The sequence below is a fragment of the Rhinoderma darwinii genome, chromosome 7 (genome assembly GCF_050947455.1).
Source record: "Rhinoderma darwinii isolate aRhiDar2 chromosome 7, aRhiDar2.hap1, whole genome shotgun sequence".
In the NCBI taxonomy this organism is placed as follows: Eukaryota; Metazoa; Chordata; class Amphibia; order Anura; family Rhinodermatidae; genus Rhinoderma; species Rhinoderma darwinii.
The window spans coordinates 65510761-65532930 of NC_134693.1; the positions used below are offsets into that span (position 1 = coordinate 65510761).

The window sequence follows — 22170 nt, forward strand, 5'->3', positions numbered from 1 at the left end:
ACAGACAAGTGAGCCCTAATCTACCCACCACTCAGTCCCTGCCTACTTGCAACGACCCGCCCTAGGCGACGGGGTACAACCGGGCGACGGTCCCTACGCTCAATAAGTGCACGACAGACAAACAGACAAGGGTACACAGAGCTAGGGGAAGAAAGGGGCAGTTGCCCACGGCAACACCGTGAGCAACAAGAGAAGTGAACAAGCCGAGTCAAACCAGGAGAGTACGAGGTGCCAAACGCAGAGCAGAAGAGTAGTAAACAAGCCGAGTCAAACCAGGAGTGTACGAGGTACCAAACGCAGAGCAGAAGAGTAGTCAGTAAGCCAGCGTCATATGAAGCAAGGACAATAGTACAAGAAGCTGCAGCAGGGCCAGGAAACCAAACGAGAAGAATCACAAGCAAAGGAGGAACAGGAAAGGCAGGTATAAATAGACAGAGGGCGGGAGCTAGCTCCGTCTGGCCAGGCTGTGATAGGTTCTCCCACTCTTAAGCCTGCCACCCTGAGTGGTGGAAGATGGAGTCAGTCTCACAGACATAGAAGCAGGTGCCGACTGATTATCTATGGGCGTTAACCCCGAAGCTGTGCTTGGCAGATTCTTTACACCAGTGTACTGGGATCTTGTGTCCCCCACTCTGTGGTGGATGTGCTGGGGATCCGGGTGATATGTCCCTTGGTCAAGGAGGTCTTTCCCGCTTTCTCAACAATAGCGGGCAGCAAAGGTCAAATTGCGGCCTTGCACTTTCTACAGGTCTGTTCAGGCCTCTTAAAAGGTGCCAGAAGGAAGAACCACTGCTGAAGTGTGAGGTAGGAGAACCGCACACCAGCAGGTGAGGGCAGCGGAAGTCATCAGGTACACAAATTCAGCTCATGGTCTTGACCGTGTCGCGGTCCACTAGGCCGCAATGCTCAGAGTTGGCCAATATGCCGGTTAAGTGGCTTAAATCGTCTCCAATGCAGGTTAGGGTATGTTCACACAAGGTCATTACGTCCGTAATTGAGGGACGTATTTCGGCCCCAAGTCCCGGACCGAACACAGTGCAGGGAGCATGGCTCCTAGCATCATAGTTATGTACGACGCTAGGAGTCCCTGCCTCGCTGCCGGACAACTGTCCCGTACTGAAAACATGACATTACAGTACGGGACAGTTGTCCGGCAGCGAGGCAGGGACTCCTAGCGTCGTACATAACTATGATGCTAGGAGCCCGGCTCCCTGCACTGTGTTCGGTCCGGTACTTGCGGCCGAAATACGTCCGTCAATTACGGACGTAATGACCTCGTGTGAACATACCCTTAGTGACGGAGGACAGGTCGTGTGGTGAGCAGATGCCCGCAGATGAGAGGAATTATGGTTGATAGAAGAGTTCATTCAGCGGAGCTAACAGAGTACACGTCCAGCTAGAGCAGCGTTCAGGCCAGGCCACAGCCCCATTATTGTTATTTTTTTGTATACTTAAAAGTTATACAATTTTCCATTATACTTTCTGTAATAATTCCTCACAGTTTTCAAGTTATTTGCTAGGAAGATTGATTGTTTACTTCCAGTGGATACAATTCTGTCCATGGGCATGTGATAGACACACAGGTGCAGGGATCGTTAGAAGGCACAGCTCTGATACACATACTGTTTCTGTACTTATGTGTCCATCAATCAAACAATAAATGTTCCTACTTAATAACAATAAGCAGACATCTTGAAAAATTGTGAGAAATTAGGCCTTGTTTACGCACTGCAGAGTTGCTGCAGATTTTGTATGCAATTTTTTTTCTTTTGCCTTTATAGTGCAGCATTGACTAATATGAACGAATAATGTAGAGGATTGTGTATACCGGTATGCCTTGTGTCTACCTGTTCTAGTTGATGTACCATTTATGGGTTCTCTGACATCTTGGTTTCTTTTTCCCCTCTGATATGGTTCCCCTAATGCAGTCTACATTTCCAATGATGTGTCTGGCTTTGCAGATGCAGAGGGGGCAGAGTCTCATCACACTGCACTTGTTCTGTTCTGAGTCCTATGTTTGTGAGGCAAGTGAAAGCTCAGTAACATATTGTAACGTCCACTGGGAATGTGCACCCACTGAGCTACTCCGCCGTAACGGAGTAGATGGTGGCCAGTAAAGGACAGTCACTGGCAGATGGTACCTTGATGGCAGGCTGGTGCCGAATTACTGGAGGTAGGCTTGTGACGGATAGCTGTGAGCTGGCTTGTGCTCAATTATTGGAAGCTGGCTTGTGCTGGATTATCGGAAGCTGGCTTGTGTTGGATTATCAGAAGCTGGCTTGTGCTGGGTAACTGGAACCAGGACTAGTCACGGATACTGGACTCAGGATACAGGACTGGTCACGGATGCAGGACTGGTCACGGCCACTGGACTCGTCATGGACACTGGACTCGTCATGGACACTGGACTCAGTATACAGAACTGGACATGGATACAGGACTCATCACGGACACTGGACTCAGGTTACAGGACTGCACACGGATACAGGACTGGTCACGTACACAGGTTTCAGGGAACAGGATTCGGAACCTTCGCAGACTAACTCTGGGTTTTAAATAATGTTGCTCAGGTACTAAGGAAGTGGGCAGAGTTCCCTAAATAGTCCAGGGTGTGCTGGGATAGGATGGAATATTTCTGGTGCGAGCGCCTACCCTTTAAGAACTGGCACGAGCGTGTCCGCGCACCCTAAGGACAAAGGCCGGGTGAGGAGGAGATCGCGCCGTTGTCTCTGGGCAGGGAGATGCAGGCGATAAGGATAAACACGCTGGTAGCCCCTGGGCTGATTGAGACCCGTGTCCACCGGCGCTACACATAGAACTCCTGTCCTAATACTGCAGAGTCTCAGTGTATCAATATGTAGCTTGAGCCTGTCTCTTATGCATTCTGCTTGTAATAGGTTTCTCCATGTCAGTATTAACACAGTGGGCAGTGAGGAGCAGCATCTCATAGAAATACACTGAACTCTCTGCACATAGCACACACAGATAGTATAGACAGTTATTGTGAGTCATGTGAGTTGGATAACCCTGCAGCTAATCATTGTATGCACTCACCTATTATATCACTGCACTCCTGGACCCTTAGATAGTGCAGAAATTATCTCTTTAGCAGCACTATATGGAGGACACACAGAGGAACAAGAAGGGGGTGCTGGGTGGGAAGAGGAGGGGTCTGGGAGATGCCAGGAGGGATGTGATATGGGATGATGTAATCCTGTAGTTGACAGGAAGTCATCCACACGGGAAAGTTACCTCCTGTCTACACATGAGAGCATGGTCTATTTGGTGGTCAGACTGAGCTCTTATGACACAGTTGTCCATAATGAAAGGGTTCAAAATGTATAAATGCAACTGAACTGGGAGCAAACAAATTAAACTGCGAGAATGTGGTTGGTGAGTGAGGTTATGATTTCAATGGTGACGGATCCGGTGCAAATGGTTTTCGTTTGTCTCAGTTGTGCAAGGGTTCCGTCATTTTGACGGAATCAATACCGTAGTCGACTACGTAGTCGGAAACCATTGGCATTGCATCCGTCATCATTTAAAGCAATAGTGATGCAAACGGAAACCTATGGTTTCCGTTTGTTTCAGTCAGGGTCTCGTTCTGACGGGAAGCTCCGACGGAACGTCAGAACCGAACCCTGACACAGATGTGAACAAAGCCTTAAATTGTGTGCGAAGGAGACTTTAGCATGTCCTATTCCATCCAGTAAAAAAAAAAAAACACTTAAAAAAATAATTTGTGATGACACTGTTCCTTTAATGGAAACCTGACAGGAGCATTACAAGTCAGTGGGATCATCATAGCCTTTTTCACAGAACAAGAATATTTGTCACTGTACCATATTCTTCTGGCTTTATACTGATTTCAAAAACTAATCCTTGACTATGGTATTGTAAATGCCATGATCAAGTGCTTTCAATATCACTAATTAATTAAATTTCTTTAGTTACACAGACCTCAGATACATGGCTGCACAGATCGCTTCTGGAATGAAATACCTCTCATCTCTTAATTTTGTGCATCGAGACCTTGCAACACGAAACTGCCTTGTTGGTAGAAATTACACAATTAAAATAGCTGATTTTGGCATGAGTCGGAATCTGTACAGTGGCGATTACTACAGAATTCAGGGTCGAGCCGTACTGCCTATTAGATGGATGTCTTGGGAAAGCATTTTAATGGTAAGTTAAACCATTTTCTTGTTTCTTATTTTACAACACATTTTTGCTGACACATTTAGGCCATGTTTACACGGCATATATATATTTTTTTAATAATATTTTATTTTATTCAGCAGACTATTGTATTACAACCACATAAGAATACAATGCAAACTAACAATTCAACCAATACCCTTCATATCCCTTCCACCTCCAGATCCAGAGAAAGGAAGTTACGGCGTTTCCGTAACTCCCATAGTAGTGAATGGCAGTTACGGAAGCAGCGTAGAATGCAAGCTACGATGTTCCCGTAACTACCATTCAGTTCTATGGGATTTACGGAAACAGTGTAGTTCAGCGAGCTACGCTGTTTCCATAATTCGTGGTTGGGAATCACACACTTCAGTCACAACACAGAGCAGTAGAACAGGGTTTAGGGAGCCCCGTTCTAGAGATACGTGCGGGTCCGAGAGGTGGGACCCGCATCTATGTGTTTATATGTCATAAATTTCTCTGATGGGAAAACCCTTTTAATGAATGAAATAGTTATTTTGATACATTAATAACCAGGTATACACTTCATTAACATTAATCTCAATTACTCCTACAAGACCAATGGCATAATATTTAAAGAAATATGGTTTTCCAGATTACCATCAATCTTAATTCCCAGATATCCAAAGTGTTGTGCGGGATTCAAGACAGATAGTTTTCCAGATGAATCAAAATCTATTGCTGTTAAGGATCTGCCAGGCACAGCTTCCGTATCCACGCCCATAGGTAATCAGTCTGCACCTGCTTCTATGTCTGTGAGACTGACTCCATCTTCCACCACTCAGGATGGCAGGCTTAAGAGTGGGAGAGCCTATCACAGCCTGGCCAGACGGAGCTAGCTCCCGCCCTCTGTCTATTTATACCTGCCTTTCCTGTTCCTCCTTGCTTGTGATTCTTCTCTGTTGGTTTCCTGGCCCTGCTGCAGCTTCTTGAATTACTTGTCCCTGCTTCGTATTGACCCTGGCTTACTGACTACTCTTCTGCTCTGCGTTTGGTACCTCATACACTCCTGGTTTGACTCGGCTTGTTCACTACTCTCCTGCTCTGCGTTTGGCACCTCGTACTCTCCTGGTTTGACTCGGCTCGTTTACTACTCTTGTTGCTCACGGTGTTGCGTGGGCAACTGCCCCGTTTCCCTTTGTTCTGTGTTGCCTTGTCTGGTTGTCTGTCGTGCACTTACTAAGTGTAGGGACCGTCGCCCAGTTGTACCCCGTCGCCTAGGGCGGGTCGTTGCAAGTAGGCAGGGACTGAGTGGCGGGTAGATTAGGGCTCACTTGTCTGTTTCCCTATCATTACATAATCACAAGCCCATATACCTACTCTACCCTGGTCCCTCACACTACTATGGACCCCCTTGAGACCCTGGCTCAGCAAATGCAGGGTCTCTCCCTACAGGTCCAGGCCCTGGCTCAGAGGGTCAACCAGCCTGATGCTACCATGGTAGTGCCCCTCACCTCACCTCTTGAACCCAACCTCAAGTTGCCTGACCGGTTCTCAGGGGACCAGAAGACTTTTTTCTCCTTTCGGGAGAGTTGTAGGCTCTATTTTCGCCTAAAGCCCCACTCCTCAGGTTCTGAGAGCCAGCGGGTGGGTATAATTATGTCCCAACTCCAGGAAGGGCCCAAAGAATGGGCCTTCTCCTTGGCTTCGGACGCCCCTGAACTTTCCTCCGTTGATCTTTTCTTTTCTGCTCTCTGACTCATTTATCACGAGACTGACAGGACTGCCTTTGCCGAGAGTCAGCTGGTGGCCTTACGTCAGGGTAAGAGACCTGTTGAGGAGTATTGCTCTGTCTTTAGGAAGTGGTGCGTAGCTTCTCGGTGGAATGACCCTGCCTTAAGGTGCCAGTTTAGGTTGGGTCTGTCGAACGCCCTGAAAGACCTGCTAGTTAGCTATCCCTCTTCTGACTCCCTAGACCAGGTTATGGCTTTAGCGGTACGACTTGACCGACGTCTCAGGGAACGACAACGTGAACGTTTATGTGTTTTCTCCTCTGACTCCCCCATGATGCCTCCCGAGGTTCCGTTGCTTCGTTCTTCCACGGAAGACTCTGAGGTACCTATGCAACTCGGGGCCTCCGTGTCCCCACAACAACGTAGAGAGTTCCGCAGGAAGAATGGTCTCTGCTTCTATTGTGGGGATGACAAGCATCAAGTGAACACCTGTCCTAGGCGTAAGAATAAGCGGCCGGAAAACTTCCGCGCCTAAGTGATCATCGGGGAGGTCACTTGGGCGCACAGGTATTTCCCGTAAATATGAAACGTAATAAAATCTTGCTTCCCTTTCAGGTCTCTTTTGGTGATAGGTCTGCTAACGGCAGTGCCTTCGTGGATTCAGGGTCGTCTGCTAATATCATGTCTGTGGAATTTGCTATGTCTCTAGCTATGCCTTTGATTGATTTGCCTAAACCTGTCCCAGTAGTGGGTATCGACTCCACTCCTCTTGCTAATGGTTATTTTACACAGCATACCCCTGTTTTTGAACTCCTTGTTGGCTCCATGCATTTGGAGCAGTGCTTTGTACTGTTGATGCAGGGATTATCGTCCGATTTGGTTTTAGGCCTTCCCTGGTTGCAGTTGCATAATCCCACGTTTGACTGGAATACTGGGGAGCTTACCAAATGGGGTAATGAATGCTTGACGTCATGTTTTTCTGTTAATTCTATTTCTCCCCCTGAGGAGGTGAACACGCTACCTGAGTTTGTTCAGGACTTCGCTGATGTTTTCTCTTAGGAGGCCTCCGAAGTGTTACCTCCTCATAGAGAATACGATTGCGCTATCGATTTGGTACCAGGAGCTAAGCTCCCTAAGGGTAGGATATTTAATCTCTCTTGTCCCGAACGTGAAGCCATGAGAGAGTATATCCAGGAATGCCTGGCCAAGGGTTACATTCGCCCCTCTACTTCTCCGGTAGGTGCTGGCTTCTTCTTCGTAGGGAAGAAGGATGGTGGTCTTAGGCCATGCATTGACTACCGTAACTTGAATAAGGTCACTGTAAGGAACCAGTATCCCCTTCCTTTGATTCCTGATCTCTTTAATCAGGTTCAGGGGGCCCAATGGTTCTCTAAGTTTGATCTACGGGGGGCGTATAACCTTATCCGCATCAAAGAGGGGGATGAGTGGAAGACTGCGCTTAACACGCCCGAAGGTCATTTCGAATACCTCGTCATGCCCTTTGGGATGTGTAATGCTCCCGCGGTCTTCCAGAATTTCATAAATGAGATTTTAAGAGATTACCTGTAAAGGATCTGCCAGGCACTTCTGTGTATACGCCCATGGGTAATCAGTCTGCACCTGGTTCTATGTCTCTGAGACTGACTCCATCTTCCACCACTCAGGATGGCAGGCTTAGGAGTGGGAATGCCTATCGCAGCCTGGCCAGACGGAGCTAGTTCCGCCCTCTGTCTATTTATACCTGCCTTTCCTGTTCCTCCTTTGCTTGTGATTCTTCTCGTGTGGTTTCCTGGCCTTGCTGCAGCTCCTAGCTATTTGACCTTGCTTCATACTGACCCCGGCTTTCTGACTACTCTCCTGCTCTGCGTTTGGTACCTCGTACATTCCTGGTTTGACTCGGCTCATTCACCTCTCTTGTTGCTCACGGTGTTGCCGTGGGCAACTGCCCCATTTCATTTGCTTTTGTCCCCTTGTCCGTTTGTCTGTCGTGCACCTACTGAGCGTAGGGACCGTCGCCCAGTTGTACCCCGTCGCCTAGGGCGGGTCGTTGCAAGTAGGCAGGGACTGAGTGGTGGGTAGATTAGGGCTCACTGTCTGTTTCCCTACCCCCCTGTCATTACATTACCTGGGGGTATTTCTTGTAGTGTACCTTGATGACATACTTGTGTTTTCCAAGGACTGGTCCTCCCACATTAAGCATGTCAGGAAGGTGCTCCAGGTCCTTCGGGAAAACAAACTGTTTGCGAAGACCGAAAAATGTGTGTTTGGGGTGCAGGAGATACCATTTTTGGGTAAAATCCTCACTCCTCATGAATTCCGCATGGACCCCGCCAAGGTCCAGGCTGTGGCGGAATGGGTCCAACCTGCCTCCCTGAAGGCGTTACAGTGCTTCTTGGGGTTCGCTAATTATTACAGGAGATTTATTGCTAACTTCTCGGTCATCGCTAAGCCTCTTACGGACCTCACTCGCAAGGGTGCTGATCTCCTCCACTGGCCTCCTGATGCTGTCCAGGCTTTTGAGGCCCTTAAGAAGTGCTTTATCTCGGCCCCGGTGTTGGTTCAGCCCAACCAAATGGAGCCATTTATCGTGGAGGTTGACGCGTCCGAGGTGGGAGTGGGGGCTGTCTTGTCCCAGGGTACCAGGTCCCTCACCCATCTCCGTCCCTGTGCCTACTTCTCCAGGAAGTTTTTGCCCACTGAGAATAACTATGATATTGGCAACCGTGAACTCTTAGCCATTAAATGGGCATTTGAAGAGTGGCGCCACTTCCTGGAAGGGGCTAGGCACCAGGTAACGGTCCTTACCGAGCACAAAAATCTGGTTTACCTAGAATCGGCCCGGAGGCTAAACCCGAGACAAGCTCGATGGGCGTTATTTTTTACCAGATTCAATTTTTTGGTTACCTATAGGGCTGGGTCTAAAAATATTAAGGCTGATGCACTGTCGCGTAGCTTCATGGCCAGCCCTCCTTTGGAGGAAGATCCTGCTTGTATTTTGCCTCCAGGTATAATCATTTCCTCTATTGATTCTGATTTAGTCTCTGAAATTGCTGCTGATCAAGGTTCAGCTCCCGGGAACCTTCCTGAGAACAAGCTGTTTGTTCCCCTGCAATTCCGGCTAAGGTTACTTAGGGAAAATCATGACTCCGCACTATCTGGTCATCCAGGCATCCTGGGTACCAAGCACCTCATTGCCAGAAACTATTGGTGGCCTGGGTTACCTAAAGACGTTAAGGCCTACGTCGCCGCTTGTGAGGTTTGTGCTAGGTCCAAGACTCCCAGGTCCCGACCAGCGGGCTTACTACGTTCTTTGCCCATTCCCCAGAGACCTTGGACCCCTATCTCCATGGATTTTATCACCGATTTGCCTCCATCTCAAGGCAAGTCGGTGGTGTGGGTTGTAGTAGACCACTTCAGTAAGATGTGCCACTTTGTGCCCCTCAAAAAACGACCCAATGCTAAGACGTTAGCTACCTTGTTTGTCAAACACATCGTGCGTCTCCATGGAGTCCCTGTCAATATTGTTTCTGACAGAGGGGTACAATTTGTTTCTTTGTTTTGGAGAGCCTTCTGTAAAAAGTTGGAGATCTGTCCTTCTCCTCTGCCTTTCATCCTGAAACTAATGGCCAAACCGAGAGGACTAATCAGTCTCTAGAACAATATTTAAGGTGTTTTATCTCTGATTGTCAATATGATTGGGTCTCATTCATTCCCCTCGCTGAATTTTCCCTTAATAGCCGGGTCAGTAACTCGTCAGGCGTCTCCCCCTTTTTCTGTAATTTTGGGTTTAATCCACGGTTCTCCTCCGTTTCACCTGGTAGTTCCAACAATCCCGAGGTAGAGGTCGTTCATCGGGAACTGTGCACAGTCTGGGCCCAGGTTCAGAAGAACCTAGAGGCGTCCCAGAGCATACAAAAAACTCAGGCAGATAGAAGACGTTCTGCTAACCCCTTGTTTATGGTCGGGGATCTGGTGTGGCTATCGTCAAAGAACTTGCGCCTTAAAGTCCCGTCCAAGAAGTTTGCTCCCCGGTTTATAGGGCCATACAAGGTCATTGAAGTCCTCAATCCTGTCTCCTTCCGACTGGAGTTGCCCCCATCTTTTCGAGTACACGATGTGTTTCATGCCTCCCTCCTTAAATGCTGCTCCTCGTCCTTGGCTCCCTCGAGGAAACCTCCTGTCCCCGTTCTCACCCCTGAGGGGGTAGAATTCGAGGTGGCCAAGATTGTGGACAGCAAGATGGTCCAAGGCTCCCTCCAGTACCTGGTCCATTGGAGAGGTTACGGGCCTGAGGAGAGGACTTGGGTACCCGCCTGGGATGTTCACGCGGTATTGGTCAGGAGGTTCCACCTTCGTTTCCCCAATAAACCAGGTCCATCTAGAAAGGGTCCGGTGGCCCCTCATAAAAGGGGGGGTACTGTTAAGGATCTGCCAGGCACAGCTTCTGTATCCACGCCCATAGGTAATCAGTCTGCACCTGCTTCTATGTCTGTGAGACTGACTCCATCTTCCACCACTCAGGATGGCAGGCTTAGGAGTGGGAGAGCCTATCACAGCCTGGCCAGACGGAGCTAGCTCCCGCCCTCTGTCTATTTATACCTGCCTTTCCTGTTCCTCCTTGCTTGTGATTCTTCTCTGTTAGTTTCCTGGCCCTGCTGCAGCTTCTTGAATTACTTGTCCCTGCTTCGTATTGACCCTGGCTTACTGACTACTCTTCTGCTCTGCGTTTGGTACCTCGTACACTCCTGGTTTGACTCGGCTTGTTCACTACTCTCCTGCTCTGCGTTTGGCACCTCGTACTCTCCTGGTTTGACTCGGCTCGTTTACTATTTTTGTTGCTCACGGTGTTGCCGTGGGCAACTGCCCCATTTCCCTTTGTTCTGTGTTTCCTTGTCTGGTTGTCTGTCGTGCACTTACTGAGTGTAGGGACCGTCGCCCAGTTGTACCCCGTCGCCTAGGGCGGGTCGTTGCAAGTAGGCAGGGACTGAGTGGCGGGTAGATTAGGGCTCACTTGTCGGTTTCCCTATCCCTGTCATTACAATTGCATCCAATGGTAGCAGAGTCGATTTGTTCCAATTAATCGCTAATCCAGAGAAGGAACCACATTTTTCTATCACATGAATGGCCCTCGGGACAGACCTCACTGCATCGTTCAGGCATAATAAAACATCATTCGCATACAAAAGGATTTTTATCCCTAACCCCTCTACAGTCAAATTCAGATATGGACACATCCTCTCTTATAGATTATAGAATTTATAACCCTTTTGACCCTATTTGCCAATATTTTCACATATAACTTTACATATGTGCTAAGGAGGGATATAGGCCTCCCTATCACAAGGGTCCTTACCTCTCTTTGGGATGAGAACTATAATGGCTTCCGACATTGATTTTGAGAGGTTCCTCTTCCCTTTTTTGCAAGGCATATTTCCAGACATATTTTGGAACCTAAAACGCTCGCAATACATTCTGAAATATACTTGAAATACACCTGCAAACCGCTTCCCATTGATTTAAATGGAAAATACACTGTGTAGTTCCTATTAGGTGTATTTTTATACTTCTGAATTAAAAAGTTTAAAAAAGCAGCTCCAAAAATGCCTAAATTCAGAGACTGTTTTGTATTGAAATCAGCCTCATATTTTTTCAGCCTGAACATATGCTGTGTGAACATGGCATGAGGGTGGGTTCTCACGGGTCAAATACGCTGCGTAAAAGTACGCAGCGTATCCTACCTAGAACTCGCAGCATTTTCAAGTGGAATTTTCCCTACGGAAAGCTGCGCTTAAAAGTTCATACTTACCCCGGGCTCTAGTCATGGCTAACACATCCCTCAGTTGTCCGTGCAATCCAGCCTCCTTTGGATGATACTGGAGCCCAAGTGACAGCTGCAGCCTGTGATTGGCTGCAGCAGTCACATAGGATGAAACATCATCCCGTGAGGCCGGCCTGCAAGAAGAACAGAAGAAAGCGTCGCTATGACAATGCACGGGTTGTATGTATAAGCTTTTTCACTCATTTTAAACAAGAAAAACCTTTTTTTTTCTGAATTGCGATTTTTCCGGCGGAATCACAGAGTTTCGGATGCAAAGTTACAACACTTGGCTGTTTGTTGCGGGTTTTACATCCCCATTGAATTCAATGGGGAAAACCCGAAACAAAAAAGCAACGAAAACTTGGCATAAATTGACATGCTGTAGATCTAAATTCTGCACCGCAGGTCAATTTCTGAAAGTTTTTGAAAAACGGCTGAAAATAAGCTGTGTGAACATACTCTTAGAATGAACGTTTTCTGGTTCATAAAGGTATAAAGAAAAGATTGATACATCTCCTTTCTTTTGTGTCCAGTTCTGTGTTTGGCCCAAAAAAGGAGCCAAAAACTGCACCAAAAATGGCTTCAAAACTGTGTGTGTGTGTGATCCTGGCCTAATGCTAATTAGCAATTCTCCAATATATTGCTATGAACAAAGAAAAGCAAAAAATACTGGGGTAGATTTACTATTCACATGTGCCAGAATTCTGCAGAACATGCCATGCGCCATAATTTATTATCTGTTATAGGGTGCCTCCACACACAGCATTTTTAGGAAAAACTCAGTATTTTGTGGCGTTTTTGCTAAGTTTTTTCTGCAAAACGTTTTTTTTTTACCAAGATATTTTTGTATTACCAACAATTTATACCCCAAAAAACCCTAGTTTAAATTATGATTAACCCCAAAGGTAGACCCACTGTAGATGAAGCGGAGATGGTAAAATTTTGGGGCCTTGTATTGAACATGGGTTTATTGAAAAAGCCAAGCATTAGGTCCTACTGGAGCACGGATATACTGTATGGCCATGTCCAGGACATGCTTTGAAGCTATCCTGAGGTTCCTACATTATAATGATAATGCGCAGTGCCCACCTCGAGATGACCCCAGCTTTGACCGCTTGTTCAAAATTAGGCACCTCATAGACCATTTCAGTGCCAAGTTATAGGTGTCTCCCGGCAATAGGTGTCTCCCGGCCATACAAATTGAATTAGATGTGTTGAAATCACATCAGTGTATCCCTGATGAAGCACTGTGACCAATAACGGTGCGGAAACGCGTAGGGACACGTGTTAGTGGCACGGATTGACCAGGAGTTATATTATAATACAGATAGGGGGAATCGTTGTTTGGCAGCAATGGTGCTAACAATAGTACTATAACCGCTCCTCCTCTGTATGGTCTACCGTGCTTACGCCTTTACAGTACAATTGGCTATTTAGCCTTTATTTTAGTAAGGTTTTCTACAATAAAAATCTTATTTTAATCGTTCATTCAGGCAGTGATACCTTGTATTGAACATGGGTTTATTGAAAAAGCCAAGCATTAGGTCCTACTGGAGCACGGATATACTGTATGGCCATGTCCAGGACATGCTTTGAAGCTATCCTGAGGTTCCTACATGATAATGCGCAGTGCCCACCTCGAGATGACCCCAGCTTTGACCGCTTGTTTAAAATTAGGCACCTCATAGACCATTTCAGTGCCAAGTTTGTCCAGGCTTACACCTCCAAGAAGTGCATTTTTTGATGAGTCCCTGTTATATTTTACAGGGATGCTTAAATTCTGCCAGAACCTGCCAAGTAGATGGCAAGGTATGGCATGAAGATGTATAAGCTGTTCGATAGTACATCAGGGTACACTCACAGGTTTAGGATCTACAAAGGGAATAGCACCAGAATTGACCCCCTTTCTGGGAGTTACAGGATATAGTGTGGGATTTAAAGCACCCACTGTTGGGCAAGGGTTATGACCTCTACATAAATATTTTTTTACATTAGCATCTTCCTATTTTAGTGTCTAGCTTCCAGAAGTTCTGCGGCATGCAACACTGTTTGAAAAAAATCAAAGAAGCCTCCCTACAGATGTAGCCGTCTTTACCTTGACTTTTAACGCATTAAATAAACAATGGCTAGATCTCTTATCCTGACTTTTTCAATGACTTTTCAATGTCTTTTGTTGTGTGATATCACGCTGCAGCTAGTTATCAGAATCAAGTTAAAAATGGCTACATCTGTAGATCGCTGTTTGGACAAACACTCAGAACAGGCAAGAGCAGGATATTATGCAGTGGCAATGTATTGCGTGTCAAGTATAAGAACAAGAGAGATGTCCTTATATTGAGCACAATACACATCAATAGCAGCATCCCCGTCTCAGAACAAGGTACTAGTACAGAAACTCCCCCAAGCAAGACCGCATCCTGGCCTACAATAAGTACCTGGAAGGGGTTGATTTTTCAGGTCAAGTGCTGAGGCCGTGTAGTGCCACTTTGAGGGTGTGGTACAAAAAGCAAACCGCGTTCATCACACAGTTGCCATTGTATAAGGCTTACGTGGTTCAACAATGTGCAGGCCAGAGGGGAACCTTTCTGAAATTTAAAGCGGTGGTTATCAAGGCATTAGAAAGTGGAGGACGGTACTTTGGAAGCGAGGCCACACACATTGTACCATGAATACCTTTCCAAGTGAAATCTTCTCCACTGGTAAGAAGGGAAGGACCCAAAAAAGTGCAGTGTATTGTAAAAGGGGGTGTAATGTTCGTGGCTGCGGGCTGTCAGCTCCAACCTCCCCTGACAGCCGCAGCCACGAGTCGGCAAGCGCTGGCCCCAGCCACCTCCTTAGGAGACGCCAGCGCTTGCGTCCACTCACCTCTGCCGGATCCCGTAGGGTGCGCACGCACGCTCGTGTCCGCTCTTAAAGGGCCAGCGCGTGCACTGGACCTCATGGACGAACTTTGACCCGTGAGTACCCTGGACTATAAGAGGGATCCAGCCCCCTAGTAGCGTTGTTGTGTTCCCTATAGTTTGTCTATGCAATGGTCCCCTAGTGTGTTCCTGCTCCCAGTGTTCCTGTACCTATATGCTGATCTCGTGCCGTGCTTGCTGTAGTCGTTCTATGCTGGATACCACGCCTGTCTGCTTCTCCACGCCTGATGTCTACCTGCTGCCTAGCTCCTGCCAAGCTACTGTCCATGCTGCCACAGGTACCCTATACACTATAGACTCTGACCTGCACCCTGTTGGCCAGCTGCCTTACCGCCAAGGCGGTACGGCCCAGTGGGTCCACAGACCCTTCGTGACAGTACACTCAGGCCATGGACCCACCTGGCCGGTTCAACACTATGGCGACGACACAGGAGATGCAAGCGGATATGGTGCTCCCTCCCTTCTGAGCCCTGCTGTGTGTCCAAACAGCTTTTTGTTACCACATATGGGGTACTCAGAAGAAAATGCTTTAAAAATGTTGGGATGTTTTTTACGCTATATTCTTTGAGAAAATAAAAATTATTGAGTTCAAACTGCATTCTATAGGAAAAAATTGGGTTTTTAATTTTTACGGCGCACTTCTAATAAATTTGACATAAAACCTGTGGGGGCAAAATGCACACTACACCACTAAATAAATGTATTGAGGGGTATAGTTTCCTAAATGGAGGACACTTTTTGGGGTTAAGTACTTTACTGGTACCTCAGGGGCTTTGAAAATGCAACATGGCGTCAGAAACCCACTCCAACAAAATCTCTGCAGGCCGGCCTCCTGGGATGACGTTTCATACCATGTGACTGCTGCAGCCTGTGATTGGCTGCAGCGGTCACATGGAATGAAACGTCATCCCAGGAGGCCGACCTGGACAAAGAAACAGAGAATTCTGGGTAAGTATAAGATTATTTTTTTTCTGAGTTGCGTTTCTGAAAAAATAAAAAAGTTATGGCTCTTAAAATATGGCGGCACAAAAACAAATAATTTGGAAAAAAGTGTTTTTACGGTGTAAAAGTAGTAAGACATAAAAAAAATATATAAATTTGGTATCGCTAACAATCGTAACGACCAACTAAATAAAAGTATTAGGTTATTTATACCACACGGTAAATGGTGTAAATTTAGGATGCAAAATAGAATGATGAAATTTCGAGGGTTTTTTTCACTAGCCCCACAAAAAAGTAATAAAAGTTAATCAATGAATTAGGCTTCATTCACATCTACATCAGGGCTCCGTTCTGGCGTTCCATCTGAGCTTTCCGTCAGAAAGGAACCCTGACTGAAACAAACAAAAACCATATGTTTACGGATCCGGCGCAAATGGTTTCCGTTTGTGTCATTTGTGCAAGGGTCCCATCGATTTGATGGAATGAATACAGTAGTAGGTATGTAGCAGGTGTCAGATATATATTCAGTGGCGGATTAAGTAGACGATGGCCCCCAGGGCTGTTACCCAAACTTGGGCCTCCCTTGCGCACTGCCGCCCTGCCGCGCCATAACTATTTTTAACACTACCTTTTTGGGCAAGCATTAACAAATGGGTGTTACGGATTCCCCTTGTCACAGGGCTGTGTCCCTACATACTGACAGTATCACACTGTGCAGGGACACATCCTCCTGACAAGGGGAATTGTCTATCAGTCCTGGACTGCAGAAAGATTTTTTGTGAAATACAAGGATTTCCTATAAAAAAAATGTCAAGAGAGGTGACAGATTCTCTATAAATCTAGTGACTCACATGTGACGACGTCTCAGATTCTAGTCGTTTTTTTCCTCTTTTCTTCTCCATCCGGTCCAGAGCACATGACAACTTCTCCCGGCCATGACTGATTTCTGCAGAATTTGCCACTCAGATGTCTTCGACTCCTCACTTTTCCAACATTTCCACACCTATAAATGAAAATAAAGTTATCATGGTGCCACATACTGTACCCCTAAATATAATAGCACCAAACACTGCGCGCCTGAATATAATAATACCACACACTGTAAAACACCACATACACACAGCCCCCTGTACATAGTGCCACACACAGCCCCCCGTACATAGTGCCACACACAGCCCCCTGTACATAGTGCCACACACAGCCCCCTGTACATAGTTCCACACAGTCCCTGTAGATATTACACCCCCCATAGATAGCGCCACACACAGCCCCCTGTACATAGTGCCACACACAGCCCCCTGTACATAGTGCCACACACAGCCCCCTGTACATAGCGCCACACACAGCCCCCTGTACATAGTGCCACACACAGCCCCCTGTACCTAGTGCCACACACAGCCCCTGTGGATATTACACCCCCCCCATACATAGCACCACACACAGCCCCCTGGAGATATCACACATCCCTCCCCCCGTAGAGAGCATTACACACAGCCCCCTATAGATACAAATGACTATCCCCCCAAACGGAAATCTTTAGCAAAGTTTCCATCACCATTGAGATCAATGGTGATGCAAACGGAAGCTAAGGTTTCCGTTTGCCTTTACGTTCAGGGTTTAACCAGACGGAACCCCTCAACGGAAGGGCAGCGGTGATGTAATGGCAGGGGGTAGGGAGACGGACAAGTGAGCCCTAATCTACCCGCCACTCTGTCCCTGCCTACTTGCAACGACTCACCCTAGGCGACGGGGTACAACTGGGCGGCGGTCCCTGCGCTCAGGAAGTGCACTACAAACACGACAAACATACAAAGGAACACAAGCAAGGAAAAGGGGCAGTTGCCCACGGCAACACCGTGAGCAACCAGAGTGGTGAACGAGCCGAGTCAAGCCAGGAGTGTGCGAGGTACAAAACGAAAAGCAGAAGAGTAGTCGGTAAGCCAGGGTCTGTATGGAGTAGGATCAAAAATAGCAGGAGCTGTAGCTGGGCCAGCAAACCACAAGGAAAGAATCACAAGCACCGAGGGAAAGGAAGGGCAGGCTTAAATAGACCGAGGGCGGGAGCTAGCTGAGTCTGGCCAGGTTACGATAGGCTCTCCCACTCCTAAGCCTGCCAGCCTGAATGGTGGAAGCAGGAGTCAGTCTCAGGGATGTATTCTCAGGTGCTGACTGATTAGTTCTGGGAGTTAACCCCGAAGCTGTGCCTGGCAGATCCTTTACAGTACCCCCCCTTTTATGAGGGGCCACCGGACCCTTTCTAAGTGGACCTGGCTTACTGGGGAAACGCAGGTGGAACCTCCTGACCAATACCCCAGCGTGAACATCCCGGGCGGGTACCCAAGTCCTCTCCTCGGGCCCGTATCCTCTCCAATAGACCAGGTACTGGAGGGAGCCTTGGACCATCTTGCTGTCCACAATCCTGGCCACCTCGAATTCCACCCCCTCAGGGGTGAGGACGGGAACAGGAGGTCTCCTCGAGGGAGCCAAGGACGGGGAGCAGTGCTTGAGGAGGGAGGCATGAAACACGTCGTGTATCCGAAAAGACGGGGGTAACTCCAGCCGGAAGGAGACAGGATTGAGGACCTCAATGACCTTATACGGCCCAATAAACCGGGGAGCAAACTTCTTGGACGGAACCTTGAGACGCAAGTTCCTAGACGACAAACACACCAGATCCCCGACCATAAAGAGGGGGTTAGCAGAACGTTTTTTATCAGCCTGAGTTTTTTGTACGCTCTGGGACACCTCTAGGTTTTTCTGAACCTGGGCCTAGACTGTGCACAGTTCCCGATGAACGACCTCTACCTCGGGATTGTTGGAACTACCAGGTGAAACGGAGGAGAACCGTGGATTAAACCCAAAATTACAAAAAAAAGGAGAGACCCCTGACGAGTTACTGACCCGGTTATTAAGGGGAAATTCGGCGAGGGGAATGAAAGAGACCCAATCAAATTGACAGTCAGAGACAAAACACCTTAAAGGGAATGTGCTGCCAGCAAAACATGATTTTTTTTTTTTTGTTAAACAATTAGTGTATAGGTGATTAAACATTGTTCTAATTTATTTTATTTTTTTCACGAGTCATGAAATATTATAAATTGGATTCAATTGGATTCTAATTTATAATATTTCCCATTGCTGGTCACTAGATGGAGCCATTCCCAAAATTGCAGCATTGCATGTGGTAAAGCAACCACATTGCTTTATGCTGCAAAATTGGGTAAAAAGCCCTCGCTCTAGTGAGCTCTCAGCACCCCCCCCCCCCTCCTTTATCCTGGCTAGTGCCGGGATAAACGAGGGGATTGAACGGTCTAACCTCCTACACTGTGTGTCGCCATTTTTTGAGCTAACACACAGTGTAGTAGGTTTACATACAGTAGTAAACACACACAAACACGAACAGACATAAAAAATCTCTTACCTGCTCCTGCCGCTGCGGCTCCCTCCGGCCCGTCCGCTCCGTCTGCTGCCGCTGGTCCAAGTGCACAAGTCCGGAAGCCGCGACCGGAAGTAGTAATCTTACTGTCCGGCCGCGACTTCCGGTCCACAGGAAAATGGCGCCGGACGGCGCGCATTTCAAATTGGACTGTGTGGGAGCGGCGCATGCGCCGTTCCCACACAGACGGCGTACATTGAAGTGGATGGAACGGGCCCCGTTCGCAGTCCCTATGGGACTGGAGCTGCCGTATTCCATGTCTGTATGTGTCGTTAATCGACACATACAGAAATGGAAAAAAAAATGGCAGCCCCCATAGGGAAGAAAAAGTGTAAAAATAAGAAAAAGTAACACACAAACACACAAATTAATCCAAACGTTTTTAATAAAGCACTAACATCTTTAACATATAAAAAAAAAAATTGTGGTGACACTGTTCCTTTAAGTATTGTTCTAGAGATTTATTAGTCCTCTCCGTTTGGCCATTGGTTTCAGGATGGAAGGCAGAGGAGAAGGACAGATCAATCCCCAACTTCATACAGAAGGCTCTCCAAAACAATGAAACAAATTGTACCCCTCTGTCCGAAACAATATTGACAGGGACCCCATGGAGACGCAGGATGTGTTTGACAAACAAGGTAGCCAACGTTTTGGCATTGGGTAGTTTCTTGAGGGGCACAAAGTGGCACATCTTACTGAAGCGGTCCACCACCACCCACACCACCGACTTGCCTTGGGATGGAGGCAAATCGGTGATAAAATCCATGGAAATATGTGTCCAAGGTCTCTGGGGAATGGGCAACGAACGCAGTAAGCCCGCTGGTCGGGACCTGGGAGTCTTGGACCTAACACAAACCTCACAAGCGGCGACGTAGGCCTTAACGTCTTTAGGCAACCCAGGCCACCAATAATTTCTGGTAATGAGGTGTTTGGTACCCAGGATGCCTGGATGGCCAGATAGTGCGGAGTCATGATTTTCCCTAAGTACCCTTAGCCGGAATTGCAGGGGAACAAACAGCTTGTTCTCAGGAAGGTTCCCGGGAGCTGCACCTTGATCAGCAGCAATATCAGAGACTAAATCAGAATCGATCGAGGAAATGATTATACCTGGAGGCAAAATACAAGCAGGATCTTCCTCCGAAGGAGGGCTAGCCATGAAGCTACGCGACAGTGCATCAGCCTTAATATTTTTAGACCCAGCCCTATAGGTAACCAAAAAATGTAATCTGGTAAAAAATAACGCCCATCGAGCTTGTCTCGGGTTTAGCCTCCGGGCAGATTCTAGGAAAACCAGATTCTTTTGGTCGGTAAGGACCGTTACCTGGTGCCTAGCCCCCTCCAGGAAGTGGCGCCACTCTTCAAATGCCCATTTAATGGCTAAGAGTTCGCGGTTGCCAATATCATAGTTACTTTCAGTTGGCGAAAACTTCCTGGAGAAGTAGGCACAGGGGCGGAGATGGGTGAGGGACCTGGTACCCTGGGACAAGACAGCCCCCACTCCCACCTCAGATGCGTCAACCTCCACGATAAATGGCTCCATTTGGTTGGGCTGAACCAGCACCGGGGCCGAGACAAAGCACTTCTTAAGGACCTCAAAAGCCTGGACAGCCTCAGGAGGCCAGTGGAGGAGATCAGCACCTTTGCGAGTGAGGTCCGTAAGGGGCTTAGCGATGACCGAGAAGTTAGCAATAAATCTCCTGTAATAATTAGCGAACCCCAAAAAACACTGTAACGCCTTCAGGGAGGCAGGTTGGACCCATTCCGCAACAGCCTGAACCTTGGCGGGGTCCATGCGGAATTCATGAGGAGTGAGGATTTGACCCAAAAATGGAATCTCCTGTACCCCAAACACACATTTTTCGGTTTTGGCAAACAGTTTGTTTTCCCGAAGAACCTGGAGCACCTTCCTGACATGCTCAATGTGGGAGGACCAGTCCTTGGAAAACACCAGTATGTCATCAAGGTACACTGCCAGAAAAATCCCCAGGTAATTTCTCAAAATCTCATTTATGAAATTCTGGAAGACCGCAGGGGCATTACACAACCCAAAGGGCATGACGAGGTATTCGAAATGGCCTTCGGGCGTGTTAAACGCAGTCTTCCACTCATCCCCCTCTTTGATGCGAATAAGGTTATACGCCCCCCTTAGATCCAATTTAGAAAACCATTGGGCCCCCTGAACCTGATTAAAGAGATCAGGAATCAAAGGAAGGGGATACTGGTTCCTTACCGTGACCTTATTCAGGCCACGGTAGTCAATGCATGGCCTAAGACCACCATCCTTCTTCCCCACGAAGAAGAAGCCAGCACCTACCGGAGAAGAAGAGGGACGAATGTAACCCTTGGCCAGGGATTCCTGGATATACACTCTCATAGCTTCACGTTCGGGACAAGAAAGATTAAATATCCTACCCTTAGGAAGCTTAGCTCCTGGTACCACTTCTATAGCGCAATCGTATTCTCTATGAGGAGGTAACACTTCGGAGGCCTCCCTAGAGAAAACATCAGCGAAGTCCTGAACAAACTCGGGTAGCGTATTCGCCTCCTTAGGGGGAGAAATAGAATTAACAGAAAAACATGACGTACAACATTCATTACCCCATTTGGTTAGCTCCCCAGTATTCCAGTCAAACGTGGGATTATGCAACTGCAACCAGGGAAGACCTAGAACCAAATCGTATGATAATCCCTGCATCAACAGTACAGAGCATTGCTCCAAATGCATGGAGCCAACAAGGAGTTCAAAAACAGGGGTATGCTGTGTAAAATAACCATTAGCAAGAGGAGTGGAGTCGATACCCACTACCGGGACAGGTTTAGGCAAATCAATCAGAGGCATAGCAAGGGACATAGCAAATTCCACAGACATGATATTAGTAGAGGACCCTGAATCCACGAAGGCACTGCCGGTAGCAGACCTACCACCAAAAGAGACCTGAAAGGGAAGCAAGATCTTAGTACGTTTCATATTTACGGGAAATACCTGTGCGCCCAAGTGACCTCCCCGATGATCACTTAGACGCGGAAGTTCTCTGGCTGCAATCTTACGCTTAGGACAGTTGTTCACTTGATGCTTGTCGTCCCCACAGTAGAAGCAGAGACCATTCTTCCTGCAGAATTCTCTACGTTGTTGGGGGGACACGGAGGCCCCGAGTTGCATAG

The 22170-nt window shown here is 47.5% G+C and overlaps 1 protein-coding gene across 1 annotated transcript in view; it reads left to right on the forward strand.

The window, feature by feature from the left end:
* DDR2 (discoidin domain receptor tyrosine kinase 2) overlaps positions 1-22170 on the forward strand; it is a 121128-nt gene that overhangs the window by 85446 nt on the left and 13512 nt on the right. The window contains exon 14 of the mRNA XM_075832266.1: positions 3951-4185. Coding sequence (XP_075688381.1) covers positions 3951-4185 — 235 coding nt within the window. The remainder of the gene's footprint in view (positions 1-3950; positions 4186-22170) is intronic.